Below are 25,499 nucleotides of genomic sequence, written 5' to 3' on the forward strand. Positions count from 1 at the left end.
CACTAAACATGATGTTAGCTGAAGTTTTCTCACAGATGTCCTCTATCAGGTTGAGGAAGTTCCCTTCTATTCCTTGTTTGTTGAAAGAATACTGAATTTTGCCGTATGCCTTTCCCATGTCTATTGAGATTATCACATTAGTTTTGGTTTATTTTCTACTGATGCTACCTTAGTTGGTTTTCAGATGTTAAACTACCTTCTATCCCTGGGATAAATCCCACTTGGTCATGATGTATAATTTTTGCAGATGTTACCGGATTCAGTTTGCTAATATTTTGTTGAGGATTTTGTGTCCGTATTTAAAGACGATACTCATTTGTAGTTTTCTTGTGATGTCTTTGGTTTCAGTGTTGGAGTAATACTGGCCTCATAGAATAAGCTGGGAAGTGTTCTCTCCTGTATTTTTGGAAGAGTTTGTGAAAAGTTGTTATCAACTCTTCTTTAGATATTTGGTAGGATTTAGCAGTGAATCCGTCTGGGCCCAGGCTTTTGTTGGCATATAATTTTTTTGATTGCTAATTCAATCTCTTTAGTTTTAGAAGTCTATTCAGATGTCAGTTTTGATTGCTTGTGTTTTTTTTCAGTATTAAAAACTATTGCAAACTTCTAGTTTGTAATGGTTCTGATAAGAAATTGAATGTCATCCTTACATTTACTCCTCTGTATGCAGTGTGTTTTTTTCTCCTTTTATTCCTCTTAGGATTTTCTGTTCATCACTGGTTTTGATCAATTTGAGTATGGTGTTCCTTGGTGTAGTTTTCTTCATGTTTCTTGTCCTTAGGATACACTATTTTTCTGGGATATTTGGGGTTTATGGTTTTCATTGCCCATCAATGATAGACTGGATAAAGAAAATGTGGTACATATACACCATGGAATACTATGCAGCCATAAAAAGGAACGAGATCATGTCTTTTGCAGGGACACAGTTAAAGTTAGAAGCCATTATCCTCAGCAAACTAATGCAGGAACAGAAAACCAAACACCACATGTTCTCACTTATAAGTGGTAGCTGAACGATGATATCACATGGACACATGGGAGGAACAACATACACTGGGGCCTGTCAGAAGTGAGGGATGGGGGAGGGGGGAGGGAGAGCATTGGGAATAGTAGCTAATAGATGTTGGGCTTAACACCTAAGTGATGAGATGATCTGTGCAGCAAACCACATGGCACATGTTCATCTATGTAACACACCTGCACATCCTCCACATGTACCCCTGAACTTAAAAGTTGAAGGAAAAAACTAAACAACGATTTTAAAAATCCACTTAAACCTCCATACATGCACAACAATTAAATCAAAATTAATTACAGAACTAAATGTAAACTGCAAAACTAGAGAACTTACAGTAGAAAACATAAGAGAAAATCTTCATGATGTGGAGTTAGGCTAAGTATTCTTAGTTATCACATCAACAAAACTATTAAAACATTGGTAAATTCAACTTTATACAAATTAAAAATTCTTGGTCAGCACAGGACACTATTCATAGAATAAAAAGACATCCTACAGATTGAGAGAAGAATGTGAAAATCGTAATATGAAAAAGAACTTGTGTGATGGTTGTGTGTCACTGTGACCGAGCCCCAGGGTGCCAGGACATTCGTTCCTATGTTATTCTGTGTTTGTACTGGAGGTGGGTTCTGGATGACATTAACACAGGAATAGGCAGTCTACATGAAGTAGATTGCCCTCCCTAAGGTGAGTGGGCCCCAACCAATCAACCAAAGGCCAGAGGAGAAGTAAAAGGCCTAATAAGAAGGAAATACTTTCCTGGGTATCCCCCTTTCCATCTTGGGAATTTCAGCCTCCAGAATCTCATGTCTAAACTGTGTGTATACACACACACACACACACACACACACACACACACACACACACACATATGCCATATACATATACATACATATATATTAATATATACATATAGACACACACACACACTTCATAGGTAGGTAGGAAGGATTGGATTTTGTAAAGCTCAGCCATTCGATGATAATTGTTGAAGCTGGCCAGTGATTATGGGGATTTTCTAGTATAGGATTCTGTCTCCTTTTTTATACTGCTGAGTTTCTGCATTTGAAGAAGTAGGATCGAATCATAGCTGAATTTCTCCACATACACTTCAAAGCCCTAGGGATTAACACAGAGTCGAAAATACCACCCATAATCCTGCCCCCAACCAGGGCTAGGGAACACTGGGGACCCCAAGTGATTTTATTTAGCCAGGTCTGGGAGCCACATAACAGCACAGGGAGCAGGAAACACCATGCAAATAGAGGCCAGCACAGCAGCGAGGGCCTGTTAATGACAAAACACAGGTAAAACCTTTCTCAGAAAGAGAGTGTGGAGAAACACAGATCTGGCCTGAGACCTGGTGGGTCAGAACCCTGCTACTGGGGAATTGAAAGGCAGGGGCTTCACAGTGCAGAGGACCAGAGGGGCCAATCTTCAAAGGGCAGAATCGCTGGGAGATGGGGAGGCCTGGACAAAGGGAGCATCCTCTGGAGACTTGTGGTGAAGAGAATGAATGAAGTAACTGGCAGAAATTAAAGGTCCTGGTTGAACAAAATAGAATCCCAGACTGCGAGCACACAGGCCTGTCCCCCAAAGCCAGACAATATTTCCTAAAATCCCAAGCAAAAGTCATTTTTGGCAAGTACCTTATATCCAGTGATGCAATCCATGTATCAAGACATTGGGAAAAGTTTATGATTAAGTATGTAAAACTCAGCGAGATCTGATTCCCTCATGAGGACTCTGTTAAGGATAAATTCCACTCAACAAGTGATGCTTAGGACACACTTTTGAACAGCTCATGTGCATCAACATATTTAAATGTAGATCTCAACCAAAAACCAAGGTGTCACATAGGCTGTCACTTTATGTTTGGGTTAAAATAAAAAATAAGAAATGGTAGGTAATGAGGTTAGAGAAGAGGAAAATGATGTCTTTGATTGTCATAGTGGTAAAAATTTGACATTCAAAGAAATAATTTAAAATGTATAAACCAAACAGTAGAAATGTGTCAAGTTAAAAGGGGATTAGTGACGTTAAAACCTTTTCAGTGCAATGTTAAATGGGAGCTATACAACTCTTCCTAAATAACAAACAAAAAGCACACACACTTACACAAACACAAAAAGAAAACAAATAACATCAACAAAGAAATACAGGAAATACAATCTACCACATACGGTAAACATAGACTAGAACATGGAAGAGTTTTGAATATAAACAAGGAAATAAGAATGTTTTTATTAATCTAAATTCTTATCCACCAAAATCAATCATAATAATAAAAGCTTAAAACATTATATGTAAAAAATCCAATAGTCCAGAGTGAGAGGCAAGAAATGTTTTAATTAAACAGATTTAAAACTTAAAATTTTAACTGATGGACTAAAATTAATTTTGGATGAAAGTTATAATTGGGGCAGAGAATATTCTTTTTCACAACAGAATGCCAGCAAAAAGAAATTAAAATTAATTTTGGATGAAAGTTAAAATTTGGGCAGGGAATAATCTTTTTTACGAAGAATGCCAGCAAAAGCAAGTATAAGGTAAGATTTTGAGATAGAAAATTTTCATTGAGCAAACATAAATATAATAACTGACACAGGCGGGGTGATTAATTGGTGATAAAATGTTCTGAAGAAGATCATTAGAATACAGGATATTTATACTATTTCACACCACTTTCCAAATTACTTACAAATAAGATGTCTTTACAAGGGACAGAGCTCCTAGACCCCTCCTTAACCAAGTGACCATCCTAGTATCACCGCATTGGGGATGGACACACTGGGCCTTCTCTGCCTGCAGATGGACTGAGGTAGGAAGCTACAGCATGGACTCTGCAGAGTTCCTGGCAAAATGTTTAGGCTGGATTTAATCATGACGACATTTTCAGATAACTTCAGAATGTAGACCATTGAGCCAGACAGCTGACCTGTCCTCTACAAACAAGTCCATGTCACCACCATCAATGACAACAATAAAAAGATGAGGAGATGTTTTGGGTTCAAAATGACTAAAAAAGCATAAACTGCATAGGCTTTTTACTCTTTTTGAACTCAAAATGTCTCTTCTCCTTTTTGTTGTGTTCTTGGTGGTGACATGGACTGTTTGAAGGAGACAGGTCAGTTGTCCTGTTCAATGTTATACATTCTGCAGTTATCTGAGGGTTACCTCCTATGAAACTCAGGCTAAGCGTTTTCAGCAAGAACATGGCATTGCTCATACTCTGCCCTGGCAGAGTCCCAGCTGACATGCTGTCTCCTGCCAGCAGCTGCGGACTCCTGTTCTCTACACGATGGGAATTGAGAAACAGGGCTAACGCCTGTCAATGCTATTTGTCCATCTGGGCATTGGTCTCCCTAGGTATTGATCACAATTGGAGGGGGATGGAATGTGGCTTCTCAAATCAAAGGAGCATAGTGGCTTGAAGTCATCAAGAGTATTCTGTGTCTGAAATTCAATCCTCAGTGAAGGACCCCTGCAGTATTGTGTTTGGACTTGAACTTGCTTTGCTGTTTTAGTTGTTTTTATCAAGTGGAAAAGCTGCTTTTTGTGACATTCTTTCATCCTATCATCCTTTGCATCCTTCCAGCAGTATTTGGTATCTGTAGGGGAGAGAGAGAAAAAAATCAAATGAGCATTTTTGTCAGGTCCACCTGATGGCTGAGTCTGGAGGGATTGCTAAGCAGTGATATCTCACTGGGATCTCCTGCTGGGAGATTGAGCTGAAGGGTGAGTCCTGGGCTGTCGGAAGGGGGAAGCACCATCCACAAGTGAGAAGAAAACACTCCTGAACTTCCAGTCAGCCTGGGGTGCAGGATATAAAGACCCCACCTATGCCCAACCAGCAGTGGGCAACATCGTCCCCTTTCCTCCTGATCCCCTCTGTCTGGAGCAGAGTGATGGCTTTTCCTCCCAGTGAGCATGTACTCAGCTTCAATCATGCATGCCAAGAAACAGAGGGGAGCAGAAGGACAGGAGCCTCTGCAGAGAAACCCACCCCCTTACAACTCCATGTCCTAGTCTTCTAGGGAGGAGTGGGAGGGCCATGGGAAGAACCCTGGATATGAGAAGCAGCAGAAACCTCAGACAACATCCACGTCCAGGTCCACATTTTACAACAGAGGAGTAGTGACGCCACAGGGGTAAGATTGAACTAAGACCACATGACTTGCTATTGACAACCCAGGAATTAGAATCCACCCACTAAGGCCTTTCAATAAAGATTGGAGAAAGCGAGAGGAAAGGCTCCAATCTGGAGGTCTCAACAGTCATGAGTGGTGGTTGGGTCACCTTGGCTAGGACAGGAATAAGGTTTTACAGATAAATATGATGTTGCTGCTGTTTCTTTGGTTGGTTAAAAAAATAAAAATATATATATAATTATAAGTTTTTGTCCAAAGGTCATCAGGAAAGAAAGGGAGTTTAAAAAAAGAGACTCAAAATGGAGTTAGCAAAGTGAGAACAGGGACTGTAACCATGGCCCAACTTATTTTCCCTAATGCCCTGAAGTTGATTCCACATCCGGTTCCACCTTAAGGCATTTCTAGAAATATTCTCAATATCTAGACCAAGAAAACTCTGAAGTACAAAGTGAAAAGGATTAGTTTGTGTTTTACTACAGTCTCCCGTCCCACTTATTGTTTTCCCCAAGTACATTATGAGAAAGGTTTCTTTTTAATATTTTATGCCAGTGTGAAGAGAGGCATGAAGAAGTATTCATATACAATCTCTTGCAGCATTTCAGTCTTAATTTGTTATTGTATGCTCTTCAGGACAGGGGGACCAATGAGTTCTCTTTAGGGATTTTGCAGAAGGACAATAACTGACCAAAAGTAAAATTTTCACATTGCAGTGGTGAGACCATTGGTGGGCTATAAAATGGGTGTGGGGAAATGTAAACTGGAAGTTTTATTTTAAAATGCAAAAGAAAATACTAAATTCCACTATATGTAATATGGCAGGTATTATTTCCATACATTAGGTGTTAATATCATGACTATTTCTTACTTATCTTGTATTCAAAATTCAGCAAGTGTGCTTCAAGCAGAGGCTAAAAGTCTCATCTATTAATTTTCTTGTTTTTCTTCTTGATTTTTTTCTATGCTATACGAAGAGTACTATTGAGAGGGGACTACAGATCCCATCAAAGTCTGATAGAGGCTCAGCCTTTTCTGTGGAGTAGCCACACATATGTGGCACTTCCATGTTGGTAACCTGAGGTCATAGTAGACCAGGGGTCCTTCTCATCTTTAGCCACATATTAGAATCACATGGGAGCATTTTGAAACTACAGATGCTCAGACCACACCCCAGGCCATGTAAGTGAGAATCTCTAAGTGTAAGTTGAAGGCATTCATCTTAATTGAAATCTCACCAGGTGCTTATTACATGGCAGCAGGATTTAGAGATACTAAATGGACCAGCCCAATTTCCCATCATTTTCTTTCCTTTCCCCATTTATCTCATGACTGGCTTTGTTCCCAGTGGTTCCATGGATTTTAGCCTTCTCTCTGACAATTTCAGTTAAATCTCTGTCTTATCAATTGGGCTGCACCAAAGCAAAGACTGTCCTGTAGACAGATTCTTGTCATCCAGTGTATGCATAAAGCTGGTCCTGGAGTCACTTTTCTCAAAGTTAATTCATAAAATGCTCTCTCATATACAATGGCCTCAAGATTCATCTGACTTGCATTTCAGACCCTTAACTGGACTTGAAAAGTGGAAATGAGAATAAAAAGGAGAGAGGTTAGAATGATGTACCTCATGAGGTATGCAGTTTTCAAGTCCTGCCCTCTGCATGTACTTTTGGAGTGATGTCCCTTTAGAATGTCATAAATGTTCCCCAGTTAACATCAGCTCAAGTGAGTCCATGAGGTGAGAACACTGAGACCCTGGCAACTCCATCCATGTTGGCACTAGGCTGCACATCTGGGGCTAAAGACAAACCTGACTCCAGGCCAGTAGGGAACTCCCACCTGTGACCCTGGTTCTAGTTTAGTTTCCTAGGGGGGCTCTTAGTGCTTAGTTTTAACACTTCTCATTCAGAGGAACAAGTGATGATTAAGAGTTGAATTAGTTGTGTTGCTCAAAAGAAGACTCAAGAGGAAAATCTTCGTGTAAATGATGTATTAAAGCAATGATTTCTGCAAAAAGAGGCAATGGAGTTGGGGATGCAGCAAGGAAAGGTAAATTTCCCAAAGGAGTGTGTGATTCCGGGCAAACAACCCTGTGTTCAGCAGCTTAAACTATGCACTTGGATGGGAACAAGGAGGCCTGGCTCTCCTGTGGCCATGAGAAGGACTCTCAAGACAGTAGAAAAGGGAATAGAGCAGAGTTCAGAGAGTAAAGAGGAGATGGGTACAGAAAGGGCCAGTCAGGGTGGGAGCCCATGGGACACAGAGCTAAGACCAGACAGAGGTTAGAGCAGCTGTTGGAGAGAACAAATGGGAGAGAAAAAGCAGTGAGAGAATGAGCTGTCACCATAGACAGAGAAATAAGTGAGTGCAGCTATCAGCCATAGATGTGATTACCTCTGCACTCTAAGCATGCGGGCCAGCGAATCTGAATGCCAGTCTCCACTTGCTGAATGGGAGTCTTCTTTTGATGATCTTCAGTATCAGGACAAGGGAGGCATGAATCCGGCCAGTGACTTGACGCCCTTGTGTGTTGCTTGCTGAGCCTTCAAGTGCATCATCTTCCAGCTGGGGAGGGTTCTTCATCCCCAGAGAGGGCTCTAAAACCAGCTCTGAAAAGAAAACCACAGCCAATGGGATCCGCTGCCATCCATGATCTTACCGTAACTTTCTCTTCCACCCAGAGGACATCAAATCAGGAAACTGGCCTTGGAAAAGAAAGTCCAAAGGGTGAGGGGAAGCCGATAGAGTCACTTTAATACTTTCTTTTTTGTTGATCTTTCCTACATTACTCAGTAACGACAAGATTGCCAGGAGCCAAAGGCACTGCCAATTCACAAAAATATTCAAGAAACGTAGGATTCAGAAACACAAATAGCTTCCAGGTAGATAAGGCAAAGGTAAGGAAATAACACTGTATGTAGGCTATGCTTTGGGGAGAGAAGAGATTACAAAAATCAAAGTTAAATCAGAACTGGGTTCAAACAGGAGATGGGAATGGAAGGGCCTGGCAGGGTGGCAGCCCATGTGGCACAGAGGTGAGACCAGACATAGGTGACAGCAACTGATGAGAGAAAAGAACCAGGAAGACTAAACCTAGAGAATTTACAAAAGTTGCATCATTATATGATCTACTGCATATATATATACACCCTATATAACATACACACCAGATATACATAGTCACACATAATAGGACAAATTATACAAATGCATATATCTGTACACATTAAAGAAAAAAAATATAGGGATTTGGGAGGGATTGAATGTAACAGTAGAGTCACTATTCTGGTCCATCGAAATTGGAAAAATAATTGGAGACATGAGAAGAATGAGAAAGAATAAGTATGGGAGAAACAAATGACCTGGTAGACAGCAGGGAGAAATCACCAGGTGAAGGAAAGTGTTAATGAAACAAAAGGCGTTCACTCTGTCCTCTTACCTGGAGCCTGGTTCAGGCTCTGGACTCCAGGGAAAGTGAGCAAGAGGGAGTGTGTCTGAGCCAGTGGGGTGAGTCTTGGCTGGGGGTGTGAGAATCCACAGAGAAGCAAAAGAGAGTTCAGTGCTAAGAAATCAGTCTAAATAAGTTATCATGGCACGTGTCAGGGACTGCGCATCCCCCGACACTCCCTGAGCACCTTCCATGTGTCCTCTCCACTGGCCCAGATGGTGCTCATTATCTCACGCAACCCTCCCTCCCCCTGAGGACAGGGGTTCCCTCATTCCTCAGCTGAGGGCATCGCCTGACAGATGAGCACCAGGCAGCCCCAGGGGCTCCAGGAGGAGATATTGAGTGGGATGGAGAGTGAGAATGAACACGACCCAGGATTTTAAGGTAATCTGAGCAGAAATGGATGCCTGTGAGACGGAAACGGAGGACATGGCCACGGACATGAGTGGAGAATGTGAACTAAATGGAATTTCATAAAAGAGACTGATGTGAACACTTTCCATGTGAAAGTTGCCCTTTTATTTCAAAAAAAGCAGTAAAAACAGCAGAAGAAGCTGGACATGTCAGGAGACTGAGTGTGGGCCCAGGATTTACACTGTTACTCAATGTGCCTCATAGGTTGTTATTGAAAGTGCCTGACAGGGGAAAATTGGCTTCATGAGGGATGGGGAAGGAGAGGAAGAAAACTGGCAGAGGAGTCTGTGTGAGAAAGGAAAGGAAGAGGGGCCCTAGAAAGCAGAGATCTTCATAACTGCTCTACCTCAGAGGAGACATCGTCCGTGAAGTCACTTGCTAAGTGTAAATTTAGCAGAAAGATAAAAGGATTAGATAACACCTACTCGTAGGTTTATTGGGCAATTCTTATGGAATCAGACCCTTTGGAAATTATGATTGCAGGTAGATATTATTCTTCAGGTATCTTAGATGAGGGAACAGAGATATAAATAGCAAAAAGACAAAAACCTTGGTCAAAGTCAACAAGCAGAAAGTGGCAAACCCAGGTCCTGAGAGCAGATTTGGTCCTAAGCTCCAGGCCTTTGCTCACCTCACTGGGTTGGAGCACCATGGATTTCAACTTGACCCTGAGGAAGCATGGGACGCCCCATTCTCTCCTCCACCCACAGCACCGTCGTGACCACCAACACCTGGATTAGAGCTTCATGACGCCGTTTCCTTCCCTACCTTGGAAGGGCCATTGGTTCCCAGAATCAGCATTGGCTGAGAAGCTGCAGGTCATGGAGGAAAGGCCCTGCTGGGGCAAGCCGTTCCCACAGTGGAACCCTTGATCCAGCTGTAGTCGCAGACAATTGGGCACCAGGGTGCTTGGTTCCAGCTGTGCCTGTGAAATTTGAACCTCTGACCGGTGGTGGCTCAAGTCTCCACTCCAAGTCCCTTGGGGACAGGCCGCCTCGGTGGGGGCTGAAAGGAGAAGGGGCTTCAGTAGGAACAATCTCAGTTTTCCCTTTGTTAAGTAATCCCAGAACACCCATCCCTGATGTCCCTGCTCTCAGTAAAGCCACCCAGTGACCCACACCACACAGACAGACATCATGTAAATGCAGGCAACGTCACCTCTCCTGCCTGTGCCTGGGGACGCTGACATGGTAGGGGCCCAGGCTGGGGTGTCCCTGAGGTGAAAAACCTCTGCTTCAGCCCAGAGGGCTTTGGATTGTCTAACAAGACCATCCCGATTATTCTGTTATTATTCATCTCTTTCCTGTGCCCAGAGGGAAAGTTCTAGAGAGGCCTCGGAGCACAGGAGAGGAGTGGTTATTTTTCTCCACACACAGGGGTGTAAGAACGGGTCAAGAGTTAGAGCTGCGAGGCTTTGAGAAAGAACCACGAAAAAGGGGGCTGGGATGCTACAGACCAAACACTAAGTGAGGCAAACTTTTCTGGGTTCGGGGACATTTTGAATTTCCCATTGACTATAATGGTTTGACCCCCTACCCACACATATCCATCCTCTTGCCATATAGTGGGTGTCAGCAGACATAGGCAATGTAGGAGAGGGACCAGTCCCTTCCTGCAAATTCAGGGGCCACAAGTGCTACAGATCAGCACGTGCGGTTCCTTAGGAAGGCAACACAGGACATGATCCTCACGTTACCCACTCCTCCAGTGGGGTTCGGGTGGCACCCCTTAAACAAATTATTTCCATTTCCACAGGGAGAGGAATACACATTCTGAGTGGACTAAGAAAAGACTTCCAATGACCTCACGCCAGTCCAGGTCGGGCTCAGGATGGGGACGGGGCCTGCAGACCGGATCCACGTTGCTGTGGGGCTCCTCTCTCTCCTCCCCTCTCCACATCTTCATTCTCTCCAAGGTTTTCTAAGTTTTCTTAAAAATGCCTCATTGTTCTCAGCTCCAACATGGAGATGCCACTGCCCACTTGGGAGTGTCCCTTGATCCCTGAATGGTTTATAGCAGGACAGAGCTTGCTTGCAAAGGGGCAGGGCCTACAGCAGGTGCAAGGTCAGTGTGTATTTTAATTGTTTCATGAATCACTGTGATGCTAGAAAGGCATTTGCTTTTTTGAAACTCAGGGAGAAATGCAAAATGGGAAAGGGGCTGGTCCCAGTATGAAAGGCACTTACTGACCAAAATAGAATAGAGGCCAACATTTTTGTTGCTAGTTTCTTTCTTTATGTGTGTGTGACACAGGGTCTCACTTTGTTGCTCAGGCTGGAGTGCAGTGGTGCAATCGTGGCTCACTGCAGCCTTAACTAACCAGGCTCAGGTGATCCTTCCACCTCAGCCTCCCAAAAAGCTGGGACTACAGGTGTGTACCCCCATACTCTGCTAATTTTTTTTTACAGATATGGTTTCACCATGTTACCCACACTGGTCTCAAACTCCTGAGCTCATGCGATCCACCTCCTTAGCCTCCCAAAGTGCTGGAATTACAGGCATGAGTCAACACACCTGGCATTTTTGCTAATCTCATTACAACATAATCCAATATACTGGGGGACCTCACAGAGTTACTTGCTCTTACTAGAAGATAATGTAATGGGTAAAACCCCCAACAATCCACATGAAATTCCCAGAATTGAAGTGAAAAAAAAAGAGAATGAGCAAGAAGAAATGAAAACTGGATTTTCTTTTTACACATCCTGTGAAGCTTCTATCTCAAGGGGCGATTGCTCAGAAGAAGGGTTTTCTGGACATCATGGGGACAGGAACCACTCTGCTTTGCTCATCGGTTAGGCCAGAGCCTCATGAGGGACACTAGTTGTCGATGGTTTTCATGAGAATAGAGCACTGAGACCAAAACTTGATTGACACTACAAACCCACACATGGAGAAAACCACTGGAGCTCTGCAGAGGATGCAAGCCTGGCCACACATAAAGGAAGGGTCGCTGGACTGCGTCAGTGGAGGGAAGACACCCCAGAGGAAGTACAGCCACAGTCCCAAACCTTTTTGGCACCAGGGACTGGTTTCATGGAAGACCATTTTTCAGACACCAGGTTGGGGGGGATGGTTTTGGGATGATTCAAGCACATTACATTTACTGTGCACTTCATTTCTATAAATATTATATTGGAATATATAATGAAATAATTATACAACTCACCATAATGTAGAATCAGTGGGAGCCCTAAGATTGTTTTCCTGCAACTAGATGGTCTCACCTGGGGGTGACAGTTACTGGGAGACAGTGACAGATCATCAGGCATTAGATTCTCGTAAGGAAAACACAATCTAGATTGCTGGCATGGACAATTCACAATAGAGTTCGAGCTCCTGTGAGAATCTAATGCCACTGCTGATCTGACAGGAGGTGGAATCCAGACTGAAATGCTCTCCCACCGCTCACCTCCTGCTCTGCGGCCCAGTTCCTAACAGGTCATGGACCCATAATGGCCCATGGCCCCAGGGCTGGGGATCCCTGAAGAAGAGAATCTAGCTTGGGACACAGGAATCATGAAACAGGCCTCCAAATAATTGCTCAAAACTCCCAACATATGTGGATGGCCAGAGAAAAAATAAAGACATGGAATTAGCAAGATAATTTCAGAAAAGAGAGATGCCCTATCTTAAAGAAGGAGGTCTGTTACATAAATTTCTCCAGCTGAGCTACTGTGGCCAAGAATTTGCCATAAGCCCTCACCACTCCCTTCTCTGGCCTGTTTTGATAGCCAAAGCCTGCTCCTGTGAGAAGGAGCCAGGTGACAGAGGAGGCACTTGGAACAGGAGAAGAGGAAGTTCTACCCAGTGGATGTCTGTGCTTAAAACTGGATCCAAGAGCCAGATTCAAAACAAGCTCAGTGTATAGAGCCTGCTGCAGAGATGGTCTGTCTCAGCTGCACAAGTTGCAGGAAACAAAACATACAGAGGCTGCCTGGGAGGACAGTGGAGCTTTGTGACCTCCAGGGTGAAGTACTCACAGGCTACATCCAGAGCAGAGCAGGCAAGCTGATCCTCCAATGTGGACAAGGTACTGCTATAAGGCTGGTGGCAGTCAGACACGTCATGGTGAACTGAGGGAGTCAAGTAAACTTCATTCACGGAGTCCTCTGGGACTTCCTGCTCCTTCACCTCTGGCAGCTCCTGGCTGAGCCTGGGGTAAAGAAGACAGAAGATAAACACCAGAGAGAACCAACACCCAGCTGGTTCTATAGGGAGGCCCTTAGGAAGGCCCAGAGGAAGCAAAGTACATTCCCCTGAGAGAGATACAACCATCCTTCCCTGTCTCGAGTAGGAGACAGAGCATGACAGGCTCTCAGTGCACTGGGCAAGCAATGAGCTGGGGAGGAAGCAGATGGAGTGATCCCTGTGGGGAACTGCCAGGACACAGTGCATTCGGCACTTTTGCATACATTTTGTTGAAATTAGCATCAGTGGCCAAATGAATACAGGTTCTTGAGTCTTCACAGAGTTCCTGTATCCTCAACAGCTCTTGTTCTCAACATTGTAGCATGGCATGATTTATTTTCATTCACTTCCCTGCTATCGAATACTTGCAAACATGGTAATGCCAAAGAGGCAGACATCAGATGTGCAACTCAACTTCACTTTAAGCAAAAAGGACAGAAAAGGGGACTGCAGAAAATGTCTGTGAGTGATCAGTTCAACAGAGTCAACTGAATGCAGATTAGACGAATTGAAAGGAATTAATAAGGAGGAACTAGAAATACAGGTGTACAATGAAAAGAGTCAACCTTATGAATATGGCATTTCATGGTTGGCTGAACAGATGGAACAGGTATATTCAGCACACTCTGATTTTCCCTGCATCTGAGACTCCAGATATCAACACTGAATTAACTGTCCATGATTCCTCAGAGTTACCTGGGGCATGCTGGGCTTTGGTCTTCTACCTCCTCTTGATCCTTTTTAATTTCTGTAAATAAATTCACAAAGGGACAGACAGATTAAGCAGGTTCTCCTACACACATAAACAATCCACTGTGCAATCCTAACATAGAAATGTCAGTTTCCTCAGTGGGAGAACAGGACACTGTGAGAGAAATATTCCAGGAGGCCTGAGGTCCTGTCATGAGAGAGATGCCTTGCTTTTCTTCCCTGAGCCTAGGAATGCAATCTCCCTGTTCTGGTAGATCATTATCCCAACATCATCTGTCCTGATTTTGTGCAAACAGTTATGCAAATTTTTCACACCAGTTGAAGGCAAATACCCCAGCTGCTTTCTGGAAGGAAAACTGCAATATTCAGCTTTCAATCATCAAATACTCACGTTGCTCGTGGTTACAAGGATTTTAGACACTGAAACTAGAATGTAGGAGGGAATCTACAGACCCTTGAATGAAAATGAATCTTTGGTGATACAAAGAGACATTGGCTATTCGTGACATCTAGGAGTGACAAGGCCCAATCTTGTTTCTAGAAACATAACGAAAGGTAATGGACTGCTCAGCTAAAACAGGGTAACATCAAAGACATAGAGAATGAGGCTGGGTTCTTTGAAACCTGGGTAATATCTTTAATGAAAAGTAGACAAAAATGCCACAGGCGTTGGGCAGGCATAGAATCTCATAGGACATGGTTGGGGAAAGGAACTTGTAAGGAACACAATAGCTGGCAAGACAAATCTTATTCAGATTAAGAGGCCTGACAGACACCTGTTGGGCACGTGCTGCATAGGTTGGTGTGAATTTGTCAATGTCGTGACAGTGGGTGCAGGGTGACACAGTCATGGTCTGAGATGAGGAAGAGAGCAAAGCTCACTGACCCACCCCTGTCTGTGCTTCCAACTTGATTTTTGATGCTGATGCAAATCATCCTGTGTCTGTGAGTCATGCCCACACCAATGACACATCTCAGTCCAGCCAGGGATGTGAAGTGCAAGGATTATGGAGTCTACCTGGGACACCAATTGGAGATTTATCATGTTCACAATGGAGTACTCACTGTCTACAAGAGCCAAGCTGACTTGCTTGTCTTCAAAAGAGTACAAAGTGCTCCAATAAGGGTGGTAGGAGGGAGTCAGGTCAGGAAGGATGGAAGGAGTCAAGCAACATCCATCCAGTGACTCCTGGGGGATTTCATGCTTGTCCACTCTCAGTGGTCCCCTGCTGAGCCTGTAGGGTAAGAAGGACTAAAGATTAATCCAAGGAGTTTCAGAGCCCTAGCTGGATTTCACGTGAGGCATGAGGGAGTGATCGCAGAAAACAAATAGGTCAACCCATTAAAGAGTTAAATATTCTCCTCTTCTTGGTGGGCACAGTGTGGTTGCCATGGGTAGGTTGCAATACAGAGAGAGGGAAAGAGAGATGAGAGAGAGAGAAGCATCAGGTGCTCAGCAAAGCAGCCAGATTATGATTTTCTGAGGAAGGAGACTGAGTCTCTCTGTATGGTAGAGTCGTGACTTACTGAATATCATGTCCCATAGCAGTGGTTTCATTCCTTTCTTTTAAATGATGTTAAATTTTATGTGTAGTGGCCAAGTAAACATAGGTTTTGAGGCATAATCATATCCCCAAAATCGCATGTCATCAAATCCTCTTAATATTGTGCATGGTATAACAATAATTTTTTCTACCTAATTTCCTTGCCTTGAAATGCTCACCACTGTGCTAATGCAAAACCAGCAGAAAGCAGATATGCATCTCAGGCTGGTTGACACCATAAGAAGAAGATACTTACTTTAAGGAAATCTGTGTGACTGATTAGTTGTTCACAAGGTCAAGTGGTTTTATGTACTGAACTTGAGAAGTTAATAAGAAATGGCAAACATTAAAAGTTTCACAATGAAAATGTAAAACATGGTTAAAAAGGATCATTTCCGGTTGGCTGAAAGGATGAATTAGGTATATTCAGGACTTTCTGGTTTTCTGTGGAGATGAGTTTCACAGATATCACCCCTGAATAGACAGCCCCTGATTTTTCTCAGTTACCTGGGAGCAACTGTTTCTTGTCCTTTCACCTCTTCAAGATCATTTTGCTTTTCTGTAAATAAATAAAGAGAAGACCAGCCAGATGAGCTTGATCACATTCACACATGCACAACCTTGTGTCCAAATCTACATAGGGGCATAGATATACGCAGTGCGATAACAGGCTATTGTGAGAGAAACTTTCCAGGAGGTCTCAGGGTGAGCCTTGTGAGAAGTCACTAGGTTTGCTTTCCTGAGTCATGGAGCAAATCTCCCTGATCTGACAGGTCATCATCACAGTCCCTTCTGTCTTGAGTCACAGCAAACTGTTAACCATATCCTGTTTACTAACAGATCCTGGGGATCTACTTTAATGCTTCCTAGCAGGTTACTGCAGTATTCAGCATGTTTCCTTCTGATAAGCTGTTGTCAGTGTTTTTGTAGAATTTGCATTTAGAGGGACAGATTAAATCAAAAGAATCTCTAATGCTACATGGAAACATTGGCCTTTCATATGGCAGGGAGTTCCAGGGCCCAGCCTCCTTTCAGAGAAACATACAAAATTTAATAGTGGTGTTCATGTTCTGGTACTCAGAGACTTCTTAGCTAAGACAAGCCTACTAAAAGGGGAGGGAGTCTAGCCTGAGAGAAGTTAACGAGGGAAATGACAGCTCCAAGAATATAGATAAGGCTGCCAGTGGCCTTGGACAGGCAGAGAAACTCAGGTTGTTTGGGAGGGAAAATTAGATTTCATGTGAGATGACAGATTAAATCTAAATCAGGAGGACTGGTGGATACATCCTGCACCCAGGCTGCAGAGGTGGGTATGAATTTGTCAGGTCAACCTTGGGTACAGTGATTTGCCAATGGGGCAATGATGAAAGACAATGTGTGGTTTTGGACTAGAATGGAGGAAAACTCTGACTTATAGGATGCCTTCCTTCAAACTCAATCCTAGAGCCTGGTTCTAACCAGTATATAAGCATAGAGTCTTCCTGAAGGTATGACATCCGCCATTATGGACAAATTGTGGGGAGAATAGGGAGCAAAGAATAGGGAGCCTACTGAGGAAGCCAAGTGGGGTTTCATCCCATTTGGAATTGGAGTAATCCCTGGCAACATCCTGAGCGGAGCAAACTTTCTGTTCATCCAATGCCAAGGAAGAGACTTCACGATGCAGGTAAGAGTTGGACTTGTCATGGTGTCTAGAATGAGACAAAACACATTTCTCTGGCAAGTCCTGCAGGACTCCCTTCTCTTCAGAATCCTGCAGCTTTCTGATGAGCCAGGTAGGATAGAACGACAGAAGGTTAGACCAAGACAGATTCAACACCATAGTATCTCAGGTGATTTGATAGGACACAAAGGGAGTGGTCACAGAAAGCAAAGGGGGGTCTCCTCCAAGAGAGAAAAATCTATCCTTCTAAATGTGGGGTGGAGTATGACTGTCCTGGAGACAGAGCAAACATGAGCAGCAGGTGCTCAGTGCACTTGCCACAAACGAGCGGCTGCAGGAGGACCCAGACTCTCCCTGTAAACTAGCATCAAGCATCATGACTTGCAGCACTGAGAACTAACCTGGGACTTCACTTCCTTTACACAAATTGGGTTGACATTACATGCAGCATCCAAGTGAACACAGCTCTTGAGGCATTCCCAACACACAGATCCTGTGTTTTTAAGGTCTCCCTTTTTTTTTCAATATTTTGACATAATATGAAATTTTTATTTTTAATTTTCTCGATTGCATTCAAATACTTGCCAACATGCTGTCACAAAACATACAGAAAGCATATATGCATCTCACCCTGGATTAGCCACATGGGAGACCACAGGTGAGATCAGGAAATCCGTGAGGTTGGTCAGTTCACCTGATTCAAGTGATTGTCGGTTCCTATGCTTGAGAGGGATTAAGAAATTGAAACCTATTCAAGTACCACAAAAAAGAAGACAACATTGTTAAAGGGGTAATTTGCCTTTGGATGAATGGATGAGACAGTTCTATTCGTCACTTCCTATTTTCCCTTGATCCGTGGTGTCCAGATGTCACTATTGAACTAACAGCCCACAAATCCACAGTTACCTGGGGGGCACTGGAACTTTCCCCTCCTCTTCCTCATGATCATTTTGATTTTCTGTAAACAAATTCAGAAGAGCAGGTCACAGTAAGGAAATCACACAAGAGCAAATAAGTTTCCAGTCATAGCACAAGAACATAAATATCCTCAGTGTAAGAATGTGACATTTTGACAGGATCATTCTGACTTATTTTCAGAAGTAGATGTGCCTGCTTTCCAGACCCACAGGACAAAATCTCCCTCATCTGGTAGATCATAATCACCTATCCTCTGACCTAAGTCTGTGCAAACAATTAAACAAAACTTTTTCCCCAAGATTTTCAAAAATTGCCCTAACCACTCTCCAGAAGTGTTGTTGCAATACTGATTTATCTCATCATATATCATGGTCAACGAATGGTTAGAGAAATTTGTATAGGAGACTGAACTGATGGATACATTCTAACAATCCTTGCATAAAAAAGAGTCTGCGGTGCTACACAGAAACATTGACCACTCATGGGGTGAAGAACTCAGGGCCCAGCCTCGTTTAGGGAATCTTATAAGCAAGATAAAGGTAGAAGTGTTTATGTCCTGCTTTCAAGGTGACTGCTTAGCTGGGACAAGCTGACCTAAAGGAGACCAAGCCTGGGGCTGAGAACAGTGAATCCAGAGAAACATCTCCAAATGCATAGGCAAGACTGTCAGTGGCCTGTGACAGGCATAGAAACTCCACGGACATTGTTCAGGGACACAAATCATTATTGCATGTGACAAGACACATAGGAACCGAGCCAGGAGGCCTGACAGATACCTCCTGTACACAGGTGGCTATGACTTTGTCACACCCGCCTGTGGTCCAGTATGCTAATATTGGGGCCAGGAAGACAAAGTCCATGCCATGGGCCTAGGAGGAGAGGAATGTTCTCTGACCCTCAAATAACTGTGTTTAATATGCCATCATAGTTCCTCTCTTTCTTTCTTTTTCTTTTCCTTCTCTCCCTTTCTTTCTTTCTTTCTCTTTCTTTCTTTCTTTCCTTTCTTTCTTTTTCTTTCTTTCCTCTCTTTCTCTCTCTCTCTCTCCTCTCTCTCTCTCTTTCTTTTTCTTTTTTTGAGACACAGCCTCACTCTGTCACTCAGGCTGGAGTGCAATTGTGGCTCACTGCAGCCTCTACTTCCTGGGCTCAGTTGATTCTCCCGCCTCTGCTGCCTGGGTAGTTGGGATGACAGGCACGCACCACCATGCCTGGCTAGTTTTTCATGTTTTTTGTAAAGATGGGTTTCATCACATTTCCCAAGCTGGTCTTGAACTCCTGAACTCAAGTGATTCACCCGCCTGGGCCTCCCAAAGTGCTGGGATTATAGGTGTGAGCCACCACCCCCGGCTCCATTATACTTTGTGATTAAAACCAATATGTATGTATACAGTCTGTCCTCAGAATTGATCTTCCTCAGCCTAGACAGAGCTAGGAGGGACAAAGAATAGAGAGGCTACCTGGGAGAATGTTTAGAGCTTCCTCCTCTTCATCATGAGGGTGTTCACTCTCTACAACCAGAGCAGAGTCAACTTCGTGTTCCTCAAATGTGATTTTGGTGCTCCTGTGAGGCTGGTTGGAGTTAGAAGGGTTGTGACTATTTGAACAAGTGACAGCACATTCCTCCAGTGAGTCCTGAGGGACTTCCTTTTCTTCAGTCTTCTGCACCTCCCTGATGAGCCCAGTGGGATAGAGATGACAGAAGATTAATCCAAAAGGCATTGCACCCCAAGAAGTCCTAGGTGGTTTTGAAAGAAGGCTTAAGAGAGTGGTCCCAGAATGCAAAGGAGAGGTTCCTTTTAAGAGGGAACAGGCAATCCTTTTCTGTCTGCAACAGAGCGTGGCTGCCATGGGAACCAGAGAGGAAGACAGCAGCTAGTGATCATTGCACTGGGCAGATAGGAGCTGAGGAGGACGAAGACTCAGATGTCTCTGTATGGTACAGTCTTGACAGCACACACAGAGAACCAAAAACAGCTGCCACATGGTGTGTCTAAGCTGGGTTTTAGTTAACATCCTGTGGCCACGGCTTTACAGGCGTTTGAGCCATTGTAGACTTCAGAGATGGTGTGCCTTCTAGATTTTTTTAAAATTTTAATATTGTGACATGAAATGTAATTTTTTTTGTCTAGGTACTATACTTTGTGTTCAACTTTGCTAGGTGCTTCCTATTTCCTCTGCTTGTTGCCTCTCTGCTATTTATCTTTCCTAAAAAGAACCTAAAGACAACAGTGTAGAAAGCAGCTTTACATCTCATCCTGGCTTTCACTACAGGGGAGAACAGGTCTCCTCTGTGTGTGCAGGAAGTCCCTAGGGATGGTGAGTTCATCTAGGGTCATGCTTACAGGCACCAAGAAGACAATGGACAAGCACGTTAATGGGGCTATTTCCTTGTTGGGTGAGCACATGTAATCAGTGCACTCTGCAGCTTTCTTTATCCTGCATCTGGAATCTGTGACTACCTTCACCTCCCTTTTATTCTTTCTGAGACCTTTTTCATATTTTACCACCCATTACCCGCTCCTGATTATTCAATTGTTACCTGGGGGCAGGTGATTCCTGTACTTTCTCAACCTCCTCGTCTTTGTCGTCTTCATCCTCATCTTCATCTTCATCATTTTCTGCAAATACAGATGTGTCCATTGAAATATTTCCCATTTCACCCACTGCAAGCACAGTGAGCCCTATGTGCACAGGGACATGAACATCTATATGTATAAGTCCACACTGTACTGAAAGCTCTCATGTTTTATCTCTAAAAAAATGCCCTGCCATGTTTTCCTGATCCATGAGGCAATGCGTTTCTGATCTGGAGGGTCACCATCAAGGTGTGGCCAAATATTGAAAAGACCTTTTCCTCTTCATATCACTGGAGGCTTGCCCAGGCACTCTCTGAACTTCAGCAGCTGTCTCCCCAGTCCTGCCACAGATCTGATTCCCACGCACAGGCTTTGTATCCTGTCACAGTTCGCATTTAGAACCTATATCTTTCTCTTCAAACAGGACAAACAACCTTGTCCCACAGTATTCCATACATTAGGGACTTCATGGGCCCTCCAAGTGGCTTCCACTGTGTTAACCGGGGACAATCTCTCCATGGGGAGTGCTCCAGTCTAAACCACTTCCTACCACCACATGCCACCACATCAAGTGCCTTCTCCAACACCACACAGCAAGGGGCTTTATCTCATTGTGAAACATAGTCATAAGTGTTCCCACATTTGAATGCAAGAGACAATTTGTTTGCTTTTACAGATTTAGAGACAGAAACCCAGGAAGGATAAATTAATCAGTTGCCCACAGTTGCTAAAGACATTGCTGAAGATAGATCCTGGGAACATTCATTCTTAGTCCAGGGCTCCTTTCACTCTAAAAGCTGCTTCCTGTCACAGCCTCCTTCCTGTTCTTTAAAACTGGACGGATGCTGCCTGTTGCTCTAAAGACCACATTCCATCAAGAAAGGAGGATACATTTGCCATTCTGTAACCTCCACCCCATGGGTTTCCCATCTCTGCTCCCACCCAAGAAATTCTGATCATGTCATGGCCACAAAAGTTTACTGGAAAGAAACACTACCCATAAAATTGTCATTGTGGAGGTGTGGAGGTCTGGGGACTTTCATAAGCCTGAAGCTGTGTGTCATCAGGGCCCATGGCCACCTTACCTGGGCTCAGCTTGTGAACAAGGTGCTCTGCCAGCCTGTGCCCCTCAGCCAGCTGCTCTCGGAGGTCCTGACCCTGGGACTTGTCAGGGTCATCAGGAGTGAGGAGGGTTTTGAGATGCTTGTTCAGCCAGCGGGAGGCATCTCTCCCTTCCCGTAACTTCTCCCGTAACTGGGTCAGCTCTTTTGCCTGAGAGTGAACCAGGGCTTTATACTGCCTAAGGTGAGATAGTAGAGAACATTTAATAATGGAAAGAGATGAGTGATCAGTTCTAATACTGCAACAGAGGTTTCTGTGAGAATGTCCTCAAGGAGACCCCCAAGCAGAAAGTCAGAACATGTTTGGGGAAATGTCTGTGGCCAAGAGAAAGAAGAATATACATATATACATATATATACACACACACACACACACACACATACAAACATACACACACACGTATATACACACACACACACACACACAGCCTTCTGATATATGAGAGAGTGCTTCTGTAAGATCCTCGCAGATGTTCCATTCATCTTTTTCTTCTGTAAACAAAAGTTAGTGTCTTCCTAAATCAGTTCCACAAGGATGTCCTTTCAGTTCCTCACTTTGGCCATGAGCATCTCTATGTGAAAATTCACATAGCGCATCTTGCAGTGACTAGATACAAAGCCATGCACAGAAATGTGGCCAGGTGCAGATGGGGTGAATTGGAAAGATGAAAGAAGAAAAGAATGACAGGGTTAAGAAGGCAATATTGATTGAACAAATGAAACGCCACAGTCAGTCAAGAGGTGATTCTGACTAAGAGTAAAGGTGGTGGTGATCGCACACCATTCTGAGTATCCTAAATGCTTCTGAGTGGTTCACTTTTTTTGGTTTATTTTGTGTTATGCAAATTTTACCTCAACAATTAGTGGTTTTAAGAAGAGAAAACAAGGCTTAAGAAACAACTACAACCCATAACTTACTAAGATGACTGTTCTCTGTTTTATAAATATTTGTGTGACACGTGCCTGCCATGTAAATGCCTGCCGTTGTCCTGGCCCAGCTCAGCTCTTAGTTCTCCCAGCTGAGTTGCTGCACTTCAGAGATTCACACCCCTGACCATCTGCCTGCCCCCAACGGGGCCCGCTCACCTGAGCTCCTCAGCTTGCCTGAGCTTCTCTGCCAGCTTCTCCATGAACTGCAGTTCATCCGTCAGCACAGAGTCTATGATGTCTTTGTACTCTTCACACTCTGAGAAAAGACAGACACGCCTGCCTCAGTGGAAGGTGGGACATGCTGCTGGGGTCACTGCCTATAGGGCAGGTGGCACCATCCATCCCAAGGACGAAAGCAGCTCCAGTACCAGGCTCCAGGCAGGCATTTCCACATCTTTATTTATCAACCTCCCAACTTTCTGGCATCTGATACTCCCCAACTCAGGGATAGGGAGAAAGAAACGCAAGGGCACATCAAGTAACTTGACAAGATGATTCACCTGGAAGAAGGTGGAGTCAGAATTCACAGCCCCTGAGGTCTGACTCTGAATCCTGGGCCACTTTCCCAAGCCTTGCAGCCTCTCCTGTAAAACACTGGACTGGTCCATGAAGTAGTGATTTTCTATACAGTCAGGAAGGCCCTAGGACTATGGGACCCAAAGTTTCCCTTGTACTGGGAATTTCAAGTGTAAATATGTCAAACATTTAAAAAATCATATCTGGATATGATTGCATAAAATATGAGGCACAAGACCGTGAGGCTATAATAGAAATATGCCCAAATACTAATAAAGTTTGAATTAAGTTAGAAATAGTAGAATGAAGAACTAATAGATAGTGTTTACTCTGTTCCAAGAACTGTTCTAGGAAATTTACAAGAAATAGGTCATGTAATTCATTGCAGTAATTTACAGAGATAGGTATTATTATAGTACTCAATGAGCAGATGAGGAAACTGAGGCACAGAGAAGATAGGCAACTTGGATGGAGCCCAGGAGACTGGCCCAGGGTCCCTGCTCTGCACACTACACTGCTACCTCCACAATGTCTTATGTGCCATCTTTCTTCCTCTTCAGGAATAAGAGCCTGTGCCCCAGGAAGCAGCACTTCCCTCTCACCGGGACACTCCCTGCTTTGAAGGGTGTCACAGATATCACAGTTTCTGTTAGGAGCAGTCTCCTCTTTAAGCTCCTTAGAGTGGGTACTCTGTACAGTTGCCATTTTTCCCCCAGGGTCCCCTGGATGGAGCTTTGCCTACTGGGCCTCAAAGAAGCTTGAACTGAATGGAAGTTCATTAGTCCCAAACATTTAGACCAACAGACTAGATGTTACTTGTCTGTAGAATCTTACATGGTACAGAGAGGATTCTCATACACATGATTTAGCCTCTTACTGAGGAAAACAGGTGGTTCTGTGCCTGTGTCAGAAGACAATAAGTAGGATTTTAACTCTAGTTCCACCTCACACCAGACTGCCAATGTGGAAAAGTTGCTAAATACTTTGTGCCTCTGTTTTCCATGTTTAACAAAATGAGGTTAAAACATCCACTTCTATTTTCCTAGAAGTATGGGAAGGAAGAAATTAATTTCGATGAAAAGACCGTTCAGTTTCTCAGAACACAGGTGATCATTCATCACATTCATCATTGTGAATCTATAGAACTTACTGTATTTCTTCAGATGGTTGGCCAGGGAGTAGGCAGTAGCTTGAGATATAAGGAATTTCTCTTTGAGGTCTTGGAACTGCTGATTGCTCTCTGCCAGCTGGGAGCGCAATTCCTGGTTGATTTCTAGGATGTTCATCTCTGCCCTCTCGCTGGACAAAGGGTCGGCAGATACCACCATGCTGACGTTTCTGGCAGAAAAGGTAGAGCCAGGGACTGGGGAGAAGAAACCCAAACACATGATGGGTCAAAAACTAGTGAAATCAATTAGGTTTAATCAGGACTGACAGATGACAATTACTGGAATTGTTAACTTACGGTTGAGAAAAACTTGATGAACACGTCACAACACTTTAGAGTCCTTAACTGCAAAAACAGGGACCAGGATGCCTGAGCTCAGAGCTGAAGGCACTGCCTGTAGCTCCGACTCTGACAAGAGTGAGGGAGGTAGCAGCCAGTGTGCCAGGTAACGGTCTGCAGTTGCAATAACAGAATTAGAAGGTGGGGGTGTCATGGAATCTTAGGATCCCTGCATTCCAATTGCCCAGGCTGTGCTGAAACACTAGGCCCCCTGGTCTCACCTGAGGGTCACTGATGGGGACCATTTCTTCAGCAGTCACTCTCAGTATTTGTGCACCCTTGTGACAATGCTACAGGCCCACCTCTTTCTCAATACATATAAGCATATTCCTCATTGTTCATCTCTTGTGTATATAAAATCATCAAGGTAGGGATAGTTTTCCAGAAGGTTATATTTTCTTAGTGGTAGTCATGAAGTCACCTCACCTTCTTTTTAAGGTAAAATGATCTTAATGCTTTTCCACAAGTGAAAGATAGCAAACTTTTAGTCTGCTATGATATCCCTCTGGGTCTTCTGCAGTTTTTTCTGTATCGACTGAAAATGAAGGAATAATTCACTTTTAAAAAATATTTTCTACCCTGTCTCAGTATTCTTGCTGCATCCCATTGTTATGTTGATTTCTTTTCTCTTACTGGGGCAGCATCTTGGCTTTTCATTACACTTAAGACCAGTTTCACATCCCTACGTCCAAAGCTCTTCCTCTATGTGTGGGTTGGTTTGCTTTTTTAATGTCACTGAACGCTCATTTCATACTTGTCACTTACGAATATCATTCTGGTCCCAAAATAGCTCT

General features: G+C 43.6%; 1 protein-coding gene across 1 annotated transcript; it reads right to left on the minus strand.

Annotated features, from left to right (window-relative positions):
- Nucleotides 1-3,350: 3,350 nt before the first annotated feature.
- LOC107974673 (neuroblastoma breakpoint family member 6) lies at nt 3,351-24,835 on the minus strand. Its single transcript, XM_016953026.2, has 15 exons — nt 24,664-24,835; nt 24,349-24,561; nt 22,839-22,938; nt 21,717-21,931; nt 20,595-20,673; nt 19,513-19,724; nt 18,044-18,095; nt 17,026-17,165; nt 15,982-16,033; nt 14,996-15,165; nt 13,916-13,967; nt 13,012-13,184; nt 9,797-10,033; nt 7,561-7,775; nt 3,351-4,632 (listed from the first exon to the last, which is right to left on the minus strand). The coding sequence occupies exons 2-14, from the start codon at nt 24,524-24,526 to the stop codon at nt 7,570-7,572; spliced, it is 1,866 nt and encodes a 621-aa protein (XP_016808515.2). The 5' UTR covers nt 24,527-24,561; nt 24,664-24,835; the 3' UTR covers nt 3,351-4,632; nt 7,561-7,569.
- Nucleotides 24,836-25,499: the final 664 nt, after the last annotated feature.

The sequence above is a fragment of the Pan troglodytes genome, chromosome 4, assembly GCF_028858775.2.
Source record: "Pan troglodytes isolate AG18354 chromosome 4, NHGRI_mPanTro3-v2.0_pri, whole genome shotgun sequence".
Classification (NCBI taxonomy): Eukaryota; Metazoa; Chordata; class Mammalia; order Primates; family Hominidae; genus Pan; species Pan troglodytes.

Excerpts from the sequence above, each read along its gene's own strand:
- LOC107974673 (XM_016953026.2), bottom strand. The coding sequence starts at position 24,526 with ATGGTGGTATCTGCCGACCCTTTGTCCAGCGAGAGGGCAGAGATGAAC. Across the intron at positions 20,674-21,716 it reads TGTTCACAAGCTGAGCCCAG|AAAATGATGAAGATGAAGAT; the intron begins GTAAGGTGGCCA and ends CTGTATTTGCAG. Across the intron at positions 18,096-19,512 it reads AGCTCTAAACATTCTCCCAG|AAAATCAAAATGATCATGAG; the intron begins GTAGCCTCTCTA and ends ATTTGTTTACAG.